This window comes from Pan troglodytes, chromosome 2, assembly GCF_028858775.2.
Source record: "Pan troglodytes isolate AG18354 chromosome 2, NHGRI_mPanTro3-v2.0_pri, whole genome shotgun sequence".
Taxonomy (NCBI): Eukaryota; Metazoa; Chordata; class Mammalia; order Primates; family Hominidae; genus Pan; species Pan troglodytes.
Window position 1 is genome coordinate 29,709,727 of NC_086015.1, and position 12,507 is coordinate 29,722,233.

General features: G+C 34.8%; 1 protein-coding gene across 6 annotated transcripts in view; it reads right to left on the reverse strand.

Moving 5' to 3' along the window:
- NGLY1 (N-glycanase 1) overlaps positions 1-12,507 on the reverse strand; it is a 64,252-nt gene that overhangs the window by 6,131 nt on the left and 45,614 nt on the right. For 3 of the 6 annotated variants that reach the window (XR_010155522.1, XM_003309673.5, XM_009445033.5), the window contains exons 6-10: positions 11,925-12,046; positions 10,588-10,733; positions 8,445-8,555; positions 6,903-7,067; positions 3,717-3,902 (exon numbers count right to left, since the gene is read on the reverse strand). Coding sequence is in view for 5 of the 6 variants with exons in the window: in XM_003309673.5 (XP_003309721.2) it covers positions 3,717-3,902; positions 6,903-7,067; positions 8,445-8,555; positions 10,588-10,733; positions 11,925-12,046 (730 nt within the window). In the remaining variant the exon portion in view is untranslated. Of the gene's footprint in view, positions 1-3,716; positions 3,903-6,902; positions 7,068-8,444; positions 8,556-10,587; positions 10,734-10,892; positions 10,985-11,924; positions 12,047-12,507 lie in introns of all 6 variants that reach the window. The other 3 variants (XM_054680449.2, XM_063806669.1, XM_516333.7) reach the window with 2 other exon arrangements.

Here is a 12,507-nt window from a genome sequence, read left to right on the forward strand (position 1 = left end):
ACGTGTTTCCCTGAGTTCTATGAGTCACTCTAGCAAATTAACTGACTCCAAGGAGAGAGTCATAGGAACCTGATTGATAGCCAGTTGGTCAGAAGCACAGGTAAAACAAACTGGAGCTTGTGATTGGCATCTGAAGTGGGGAGGGGACAGTCTTGGGGACTAAGCCCTCAACATTTGGTATCTAATGTTATCTCCAGGAAGATCATGTTAGAATTGATTGGATTAGAGGTCACTCAGCTGGTTCTGCTGCAGAATTGCTTGCTTGCTTATTTGGGGGAACCCACCCCTCCACATATTTGGTCAGAGGTCTGAGTTGATTGTTGTAGAGAGAACAGAAAAAAAAAAACAAAACAAAATACTTGTAGAGTGAACAAAACAAAACAAAATACTTGGAGTATGAGGTTTTTTTCACTCAGATTCAGGGTGTTAGTGGCTCTTGTTTCTGTCTTCTTTCTCTCAGTATCATAAACAAACACATACTCTTCTACCATTTACCCCCATTAATCTAAACGTTGACCCACATGTCTTTCACTTTACCAGCTGATACGCACCTTGAGGCTTGCCTCTTAATTCACCATTACATCTGACTGCCAAGCACAATATTTGACAATGTGCGTATCTGCTGAGTGCTGAATGAATTCTTGACATAATGCCATGCACCCGCCCCCTCACCCCGCCAAAATGCTAAAATGACTGTAGTGACAAAGAGAGGGATAAAACTCATCAAAACCAAAAAGTATCTAAGACCATCCAAAGGACACTCAACAAAGTGAGGTTCTTACAGTGCTCTACATAGCCCTAGGGTGATGCAGAATTTATGCCACGTACATTTTTACATTCACCAATCTTTACTAAACACTTACTATGTATCGGGTACTATGCCAGATATATGAATACTGAGAGTACAAAAGTGAGTAGAAAAAGACAAGGTCTCTCCCTAAGAATTGTTTACAATCTAATGTAAACATTATTAGAGAAAGAGACAAATTATTTTTTTTCATTTCTATTTGTTGAATACATGTCATGAAAGAGAGGTATATGGTACAATGAATCTATAAAGAGGGAAATGGATTCAATTTGCTGGGACCTGACGGAGTGAGGCTTGGGTTAAGAATAAATTAATCAAAAAAGGGAAGTATAGGAGGTTCTGTGAAGAAGGGAGAAGGGACAATATATCTGCAATGCAGAGAGCAAGGGGTAGCACAGTGCAAGGCAAAGCCAGAGAAGAAGGCAAGGACCAGATTTGGAAAAGACGTGGAGCTATGTCTTACTCTAAGAGCACTCAGTTAAGGATTAAGTTTTTGTAAATGTTTCTTTAGCGAGAGCATGGATCACAGCTTTGAAAGGATTAGGACAGATGGAGATTAGTTAGGAAGCTATTAATACTGCTTTTATCAAGGTGTTATCACTTGCCTCCCAAAAATCGTACTGGTCTTCTTGATTTAGTTTTTATATTCTTTTCAATTCAGACATTACTGAACAATGTTATTTGCTAAATAGCAAATTTTAATCTTTGTGCTCCTGGGAGGATACCTCTTTGAGAGGTAAAGAATCTGTTCTAAAACTCTGAAAGCAGGCTGCATGTGATCTGTCATGATACCTGGTTGGAGATTACTGAGAAAAAGTGTGGTGAGAAATAGGTTTACTATTCAACAGAGCTAGAAAATCCCTAATTGGGGGCATGCTAGTACAGAACCAGAAATACTGATTTAGATGGAATACTCAAGTTATAATGACAATTGTTACTTCCGAGTTATCACTCTCTACAAGTAAAGATTCTAGTATTTTTCTTCATTTGATACTAAATACATGTAGCTAGAAAGAAATTCACTCAACTTAAAAAAAATGGTACCCTTCATAAAAGTATATCAAGGCATAAGCTTTACTTGAATAGGGGTGTGTTTTCTATTTAATGGCCTTTGTCTATCATTTACATTATTTAAATCTTTCTCACACTATAGCCCCTCTCTGGCTAAAATGTTCTATTTGGAGATCTTGAAACACGCCACGTACTCCATGCCTTTTTTTTTGTTTCCTTGCCTGATGAACACCTACTCAACCTCCAGTGTCCAGCTCAAATGTCGTCTGCTCAGTGGAGCTTTGCCCAACTCCTACAGCCAAAGCTAATTACTCCCACGTCACTGTTTCCATAGCAATGTGTTGATATCCTTATTATAGCACTCTGCATCATGGTTAAGATGGCGGTTTATGCTTTGGCTTCCCCTTTTAGATCGTGAGGTCAGGAATCATCTTTTTGTTCACGTAGCTGAGAATAATGCCTGGCACAACAGTACAAGTTTGCTGATGAACAAATGAGTGTGTAAGACAAAGAAGACATACTCCATACAGTAGTTCTGTTTCTTGGCATATCACATCTTCTGTAACACATCACTATTTTCCCCATCATTACTACTTTACTAACATTGCTGGTTAGGAGGAAACACATGATTTTTCTCCATTTTAGCAAGTATAGACTAGTCATTCGATAAAAAACCCTTTTATTCTATCTTGCTTTCTGTTCAGAGAAATTCTTAGGCTAAGGATACTCTTCTAGAAGATGTTCATCCTCTCTCATCAACTGTACAACTAATTACAGATATCTTGAAATTTTAAATTTTATCTCTATTTTTATGCATTTCTTTAGCTAAAGAAGAAAATTCCAAAATTTAGAATAATCCTGTAAGTTATTAATACAAAAATACCTCAACTTTTTTAGTATTAGACAATGTGATATAAATGGAGTATTTCTATGTTTAAGCAGCAAGATAAGTTTTTGAACAAAAACTTACGATTGAAAAAGAGAAAAGCAGAGACCTTATCTCTGTATGTTTTTGGTAATTTGATTAATGCCTAGTACAGTGACAGCATGTAACAGATGCTCATAAACACTAGCAGCTGTTTATATGTGACTCACTTTTTTAATCTATCCAATATATTTTACAAGTGAACAAGTTCCCACTCAAGTATCTTGGTAAATTAACTTTAAAAGCTTCCTATAAGTTAATTAATTCCTATGAAAATCTATCAATAATATGATCAGATCTACTGAGGTCATGTGAATAGCTTTAAGTTTATTTTGGTGTGTTTCTAAGGAGCAGGCAGTTTTAAAGCAAAGCCTCTTATTTGTTACTGATAGCATGTGACGATAATATGCAACTTGGTATAAATGAACTGCTATAGTCCTAACCTCTACTTAATTATTTTTTTAAGATACAGAGAAGAAATAACCAATATTGCTGCTCAATCATCCACATTCTTTGAAGTGAATGCCTGTTAGATGTTTAGCTTTCTGAAACTTTGAACTAAATCTATTATACTCCCTAAATAGCCTGTATTTAATGGGCAATCAATACACATCTGTGAAGGAATTAATTCACAATATATGTATATATACAGTATCAAATAGAATATATATGTATATATGTTCATGCAAAAATCAGTCATATGGATTGATCATACATTTGATTATTTTTCCCCATGAAAGAATTAAATTCATCCTCTTTGATGAAAACAGATACTTCCTTGATATAAATGCAAGAATTTCTAGTGGACTTTTGATTACATATTGGGGACGAATTTTCTTTTCCAGGTTATAGGATTACTGAAAATAAGTTTGATATATCAGTTTTCATATTTTACACAACTGAAAAATGAAGCCAATCTATATTTGTTTAAACAATGACAAAAGTTTTAAATGGTTTTATGCATTAAGTTACCATGTGCCAGTCTGTTTCAACTTTTCTGAATATAGATTCCATTTTCCACACACCATTCTCCCATCCAGAAATGGTTTGATTGTTATTTGAAACTCGAACATAACGATCTTTCACAATATTGTAACAAAGGTGGAGCTGTTTAGAAATCTTCTCATTTTCACAGGGAATAAACGAGATTTCTTTTCTCTTAAAAAGAAAGCAGAATTAGTTTTTCAACATTATGAAAGATGTAAAAAAGAAAAAAGAGAAATTACTAAGCAGAGTGGTAAGAGAATCCTTCAAAATTGAAAAGAAAAAATTAGTGCCATTGGAAAATTTGGAAATTATTTTATAAATTAAATATAATCAGTATGATGTTATTATAACTCTAAACATTACTAGAGAGAAAAACAAGAAGTATGAGCTCTGACTTATATTTTTGTGATTTTGCATTCAATGAATTCATTAATTTTTATTCTTTTCTACCACCACCACTATCCCCCTACTTGGACTTCTACAATTGTCTCCTGAAGCTGACTCCCAGCTTTCAACTCTTACCTCTCCTATCCATGCTCCACATAGCAATGAAAATGATTTTTGAAAAAATGTAAACTAGGATATGTCACTTTCCTGCTTAACTCACTTCAGTGACTTAAACTCCAAGCTCTTTACCACGGCTACCAGGGCCTTATGTGATGGTTCACCCTGCTTGCTTCTCCAACCAGATCTTCTGTTACTCTTCCCTTTCATTTCTACACTCACATCACATTACTTTTCCTTTAGTTCCTCAAAAAGGTCCAGCTCATTTTGCCTCACAGCTTTGACACATGCTGCTTCCTTTGTCTAGGATGCTGTTCTTTCTACTCTCCACATACTTGATTCTTTCTCATCCTGAGTCCTCAACCATTTCCTCAGTGTCCTTTCCTAATTCACTAAGCTAGGAGAGCAGCTGAAAGGTATAGCATGAAACAGTCTTCTGCATGTGTAAAATTATTACAAAAGCTTGTATTTTAACCTTAAAATCCCAGGCAATCTTTGCATTCTAGTCCAAAATAACATTAATATTTTATAAAATATTTTAATTCTAAGATTAAAATAAAACTTTTCTTTCTGGAAATGATAGTACCAATGTTCCTTCTGTTTCCAATTGATTGCAAGATTAATTCCAAAAGTATTTAGGATTAATGTTTTTCTATTTACTTTTAAAACAAACATCCATTTCTAAAGGAAAAAATGATTTCTTTTTAAATCCATGGCCCTAAAATGGTCTCCAGCAATTAAGAAACTTAAAAAAAATTTCAAAAGGGAAAACAATGTGGTATGCAACCCAATTCATATTTTTAAAGTTAATCAACTTCCATGCCATGCAAGAGGTAGCACACCCATGCATAAAAAGAAATGAAGACCTAAATAATATCCATGTTTTAAATTGAACACAGCTGCGAATTAAATTAGCTCTTTTTAACTGGCTGTATTTAGATTTATACTTGTAACACACTGCATTGGCAGTGATTTAAATTATTTGTTGAATTTGGATCTTGTAATCCTATGGCTGAACCAACACTTTTAACTGCCTGCTACAGACGATGGGATAAATTAAGAAGCAAACATAAAATTTATTAGTGATAATTCACTCCTTTAAAACATATTCTGTTACTAGAGAAATGAACTGTAACAATGGCAAATTTATAAAAAGTAGATAAATACAACTTCAATTTGTTTGGAACTGCTTGATACTGATACTGTGATGAGTTATTTTTCTTTCAAGCGTTTTTCATTGCAAATTTCCTAAACATTTTATTAAATGCTCTCCAGTGACTCAACTTTAGCTCCCTAAGGGCAAAGGACAGTCTATTATACTGTCCTAATGCCTGTTACAAAGCCTAGCACACTGTTTTTTACCTAGTCCCTTAACTTTAGGACCTACCTATGGAAATTATATTTCCATTGTTATTTAATTTTGGAAGATTAATCATGTGGTATCTTAAAATAAATTTTAATGTAACAGTAATCATGCCACCAGCAATTTCTAGCCAATATCAGATACATGCAAGCATATACCAAGAAATAAACACTTTCATCAGCTGAATTCCCCAAATTCTGTATTTTCTCCACTCCATAAAGTTTTCATCTGGAGAGGAAAAAAGTAACAGCATTCTTTTAAATGCATTAGAATCTCATTTTAAAAGACCTAAATAAGCACTTCACAAAAGAGAATGAGAATATCCAAAAGTTTAAAGAACAGGCATTCAACATAATTAGTCATCACCAAAATGCAAATTAAAATCACGATACTACTATACGCCACCAGAACTGCTAAAATGAAAAGATAGACAATACCAAGTGTACACAAAGATGTCGAAAAATTTCATATACTGCTGGTGAGAGTATAAGCTGGCATAACCATTTTGAAAAACTGTTTGGCAATATGTACTAAAGCTGAATATACTCATACTCTATTACCTAGCAATTCCACTCCTAGGTATACATCCAACAAAATGCCTAAACATATTCACTGAAAACGTGAATATAAATGTTCAGAGCAGCACCATTTATATCAGCCAAAACTAGAAATAACCCAAATAGCCATCAACAGTGAAAAATTACATTCATACAATAAATTATACAGCAATGAGAACATACCATACATGTTGCAACATGTATCTCACTGACACAAAGTTGCACAAAACAAGCTATATACAAAACAGTACGTGCTATATGATTCCATTTTATAAAGCACAGTAACAGGCAAAACTAATATATGATGTTAGAAGCCAGAATAATGATTACTTTCGAGGGTGTAAGGCAGTGGGGAAAGAAACTCACGCTTGTTTCTACGGTTCCAGTGATCTATTTCTTATTCTGGTTGGCGATTACATGGGTGTTAAATTTGTAAACATTCATTAAGCTGTACATTTATAATTTGTGCATTTTCCTGTATATTCTTCAGTAAAAGTTACACTGCACTAAAAATTTACATAAGGTAAAAAAAATTTTAAGTCCCATTTTAAAAATGCTTTGCTAACTCTTACACTATAATGCTATGTAAATCAATTACTGGTTCTCTTCAAATGTTTGCATTTTAAAATAATTACTCTCAAGTTAACTGAAAGGTCATAGTCAATGCAGTTGGAGGATAGTATAGGAAGAGCATAGTATAGGAAGCAGGAAAGTAAAAGGATCATCATGCTAGAATGAATTAAATACCTGTAGACCCATTTCACCTCGGGCTACTCTCCAAGCCACTGACCCAGATATTCTTCCCCCAAGTTCTCCAGGTTTAGGGGTTTTGGGAGATATAAATTCAACAAGCTCCACAATTATCCTCTGGAGAAGTTCTTTCCTTCTGTTTTCTGACAAAAACAGTTGCCTCTGTAATTCATGTTTTTTAAAAAAGTTGTTAAGATTAGGGGAATGTATAGGTCCATCTCTAAGCAAGAATATACTTAAAACACTTGCATTTTAAGAGGTCTTGAAACAAGTACTGAATTTTATTTTCAAACATATATTATTCAGCAAATAAAAAGGACACTGTGGAAAACTTAAATAATTTTATAAATTTTATGTTGGGAAATCATTTAACACCTATTTCCAACTCTCTATGAGCTCTACTGTCCTAGATTTATTTATAATGAAGGTAGCAACTTCTGTTTCTGGATATGATAGACTGGCTTGTGTCAGAATGTCTTACTGAGAAAAGCTAGAAAAGCTAGTGGAAACACACACACAGAACACTCACATATAAACACCTGTTTGAGTGCAACAGAAAGCTGTAAAGGCAGCCAGAACTTCAGAAGTCAAGATTCCAAGAGAAGAAAAGAATTGAGGTGAAGGGCACATACTGCACCTCTTTTCCCTTCCAGTCATTTGTCAATTATTAAGTGGCAATGAGAAGAGGCTGAGAAGCCAAGGACAAAATAGTGACTAAAGTGCTGGAAATCAAAGCAGAATTTTTAGCAGAATCACAGTGCTGGGGTAAAAATAAACTGAGGGTCAGAGTGTTCTAATGCAAAGGGATATAGCAAATAATCCAGGTTTTCAGGTAGAGATCTCTGAAGGGCTACACATTAGGAGTAAGTGCAGATTCAAAATAGACTGAAACCTCACCTGGAATCATTGTCACTGATTGGATTAATGTGCTCTGCCCTGTTCTAACTGCCTGCTACAGCAAAATTCACTGCTTATTTTTTAATTTATGAAAAAACCCCACATGTATAGAGTTAAAAATTTCAATACTATCAAAGGGGTATAAAATAAAAATTGAACCTTTCATCTTGGAACTCCAGTTCCTCTTCTCAGAAGTAGTCATTGTTAATAACTTCCTGTGCCTTGCTTCAGAAATTTCCTCACATGGACGCGCGTGTGTGTGTGTGTGTGTGTGTGTGTGTGTGTATGTATGTACATACATAATACATAAATATGAGTCTGTGTCATATCCAAGGCACAGTTACACTGATAAATAAGACAACACACTTTTTGTCAGGTACTACCAATATTGAAATTGTTTCATAGAACTTTGAGATGAGACAGTTTAATCCAAAATAACTCATAATATTTAAAATGAGTCCTCAAAATTTTCAATGAACAAAAAGAATATTTTTATTCTTTAATATTCAAAAAGAATATTAAAATATTCTTGCTTATAAAACAATGCTACTACTTTAAGAATTTCAATAGGCTAATAAATGGCTATTCTCGATTACATAAAAAATGTCAACTGTTCTTTCAAAAAAGATAGCCACCCCATACCTGCTTATTAAGTCCATTAATAGTGTCTCGAAGTAACGCTTCTTTAACCTTAGTTCTTCTGGCAATCACCTCTTCATGTTTGCAGGAATATCGCCAAGTGACATCAACTATCTGAAACAAATAACAGAATACAAATACTTAACAAGATTACAACCATCAACCTTTATTTACTAAGTACCTAGAATGTATGTAATTTTTAAATGCATTTTTTTGGAGACGAAGTCTCGCTCTGTTGTCCAGGCTAGAGTGCAGTGGCGTGATCTCAGCTCACTGCAGTCTCACTTCCCAGGGTCAAGAGATTCTCGTTTCTCAGCCTCCTGAGTAGCTGGGACTACAGGCATGCACCATCACGCCTGGCTGATTTTTGTATTGTTTTAAGTAGAGACGGGGTTTCACCATGTTGGCTAGGCTGGTCTCGAACTCCTGACCTCAGGTGATCCACCCACCTTGGCCTCCCAAAGTGCTGGGATTATAAGCATGAGCCACCACGCCCAGCCTTAAATGCAATTTTTAGAATACTATCCTTTGTTTAAAATTTAAAAGTCATGGGGCCTGGTGCAGTGGCTCATGCCTGTAATCTCAGCACTTTGGGAGGCTGAGGTGAGCAGATCACCTGAGGTCAGGAGTTGGAGCCCAGCCTGGCCAACACGGTGAAACCCCGTCTCTACTAAAAAAAAAAAAAAACAAAAAAAATTAGCCAGATGTGGTGGCATGTGCTTGTAATCCCAGTTACTCAGGAGGCTGAGGCAGGAGAATCGCTTGAACCTGGGAGGCAGAGGTTGCAGTGAGCCGGGATCATGCAACTGCACTCCAGCCTGGGCAAGAGGGTGAGACTGTCTCAAAAAATTAAAATAAAATAAAATAAAATAAAACTTAAAAGCCTATAAAATAAACGGAAGAGAATACGTCACTTATTCATTCCTAAACAGTTGACAGTTTAACCAGAAATGCTATGATAAAAAAGTGAAAATTTCAAAACATTACCTTTTTAAAATTTATCTGCAAAGCTGATTCCACAAAATTCAACAAATAAAAATTTTATCCATTTTTATTGTATTAGATTTATATTACAGAACTGATTTTTGATACAAGTGGAAAGACAATTCAATGGAGAAAAAATAATCTTTTCAATAAATGGTGCTAGAACAATTCATTATCCATATGTAAAAAAAACTTCATACACCTTGGATCATATAAAAAAATTAACTCAAAATGGATTGCAGACATAAGCGTAAAACCAAAAATATAAAACTTTTAAAACAAAACATAGGAGAAAATCATTGTGACCAAGGGCTAGGCAAAATTTCTTAAATATAACATCAAAAAGCACAATCCATAAAACAACAAATTGGTAAACTGAACACCAGTTTCTTCTCTTCAAAAGTCATTAAGAGCATAAAAAGACAAACTACAGATAGGGAGAAAAATCTTTGCAAAGCACATATCTGATAATGGACTTATATAAGAATATATAAAGAACTCTCAAAACCCAACAGTAAGAAAACACAATACCCAATTAAAAAAAAATAAGCAAAGGGGACATATGGATGGTAAGCAAACACATAAAAAGATGCTCAGTATTATTTGTCATTAGGAAAGTGCAAATAAAAACCATAATGAAATGCCACTACACACCTATTAAAGGGGATAAAATTAAAAAGTCAGATCATACTAAATGTTAGCAAGGACATGGAGAAACTGGAAACTTACATACTGCTTGCGAAAATGTAAAATGGCACAACCACGTTGGAAAATAGTTTAGTGGTTTCTTAAAAAGTTGTATGTATATCTACCATATAATGCAGCCATTCTACTCCTAGGCATTAAGCAAAGAGAAAAGGCAGCATATGCCCATATAAAGACTTGTGTGCCTGAGTGTTCATGGCAGCTTAATTTGAAATTGTGAAAAAAACTGGGAACTACCCAAATAGCCATCAACAGGTGAAATGGTAAACTATGGCACATCCATACAATGAATACTGATTTGCAGTGATGATTTCAGTGTATACAAATAAAAGTTATCAAACTGTACAATTTAAATATATGCAGGTTATTGTATGTTAATTATACATTCATAAAACTGTCAAAAAAGAAAAAAATATGTTTTACTTTTGGAAAAAAGTTTTTTTCTTTTATGCCCTACCTCATCTTTTGAAAATGCTATGACATAGGAAAGCTTCTTGCCCCATCCTATTTCATAAAGGAGTGGCTTGTCACAGACATCTTCACATGCATCACAGTGCAGCCACCGCTGCTGAGAAGGAGAATAGACTTCTGTCCAGACATGGTCTACTCAAGTAAGAGAAAAGAGAGCAATGGAAAAAAGACAATGAAATCAGAATGACTTCCAATAACTATACACAAACTCCTAAGAATCATAAAGTAATGCATAATATTCTGAATTTCAGTTAATAAGTGCATTTTGTGGCACACAGGATTTTAGAATACCTGTATTAATTTCTGTCTCTTTGAAATCCTTAAAAATGTTTTTCCAATCTCCTTTAACGTGGTCAGTTTTAGGCTTAATGTGCGCTGTAACTCTTAAGAAGGTAGACATATTAAAGAGCAGCATAAAAAATATCATCCTGAGTTTACCATCATGAAGGAGTTAATGCCACTTTTGAAACTACTGTCTCTCTCTCTGGACTTTAAGGCCCAGAACCAGCAGGAAGTCTAATAGAATCTCTGATCAATACATGCTTTATATTTGATTTTAAGAGAACACTAACTATTAATGGAAGGTTTCATTAATTCTTTAGAAAATGGAAACACAAGGAAAACAACTTTTTAACATGTAGACCACACAAGTCATTTCTAAATAGGGACAATGCAAATATCACATGACTTTTATTATTTCTGTATACTGTGCTTTAAGTTTATAGTTTACTACATTTTTTACAGTAATCCCTATAGCAATGAAGATTTCTATGGTACATTATTACATGTTTTTATCCATATATAAACAGCATCACTATAAATGCCACGGTAAATTGCTAATAAAAGAAATAAGACCTAGTGTTTGATAGATCAATAGGGTGTTTACAGTTTACAATAATCTACTGCATATTTCATAATAGCTAGAAGAGAGTAATTCAAATGTTTCCAGCATAAAGACAAATATTTAAGATCTCAGATACCCCAATAATACCGATTTGCTCTGTAGAATTTATATAAATGCATTAAATTATTACAAGTATCCCCCAAATATGTACATCTATTATGCATCAATAAAAAAATAAAGGGGAAAAAAAGGAATATTTATAGTGCAAAACACCAGGCCCAGTGCTAGGTGTTTTACAAAACTCTTGTGATCCCTTCAAAAAACCTGGAAGGTTGGTATTATTACTGTTTTACACAAGGCAAATGGAAGGTCAGACTGACAAGGCCAAAAAGTAACAGAGAATCATGGGCTCAGAATGTAAACCCAAACCTGCAAGCCTGCAAAGCCCTACTACCCTCTGCTCATTCCACATTCTGTACCTGTGTAATCCCAAACATAGCGAGCTTCAAACCCTACAGCTCGGCAGCACAGTGTAAAACAATTGGCCCACTCGCCACACCGTCCACATCTTGTTTCCAAAAGTTTCTCAGGGTTATTATATCTGGTTTAAAAAGAAAAAAAAACTTAATTATCAAAATCAAGATTTTTAAGAGAATTTACATTACCTCTATGCTAAACAGAAATGTTTAATTTTTTTTTTTTTTTTGAGACGGAGTCTCGCTCTGTCACCCAGGCTGGAGTGCAGTGGTGCAATCTCGGCTCACTGCAACCTCCGCCTCCCAGGTTCAAGTGATTCTCCTGCCTCAGCCTCCAGAGTATCTGGGACTACAGGTGCATGCCACCAGGTCTGGCTAATTTTGTGTGTATTTTCAGTAGAGACGGGGTTTCACCATGTTAGCCAGGATGGTCTCGATCTCCTGACCTCGTGATCCGCCCGCCTCAGCCTCCCAAAGTGCTGAGATTACAGGTGTGAGCCACTGCGCCCGGCCTTTAATTTGTTTTTAAATATTTATTTAGAAATCTAGAATATATGAAGCACAATGTTAGAACATTTGGTGAAAA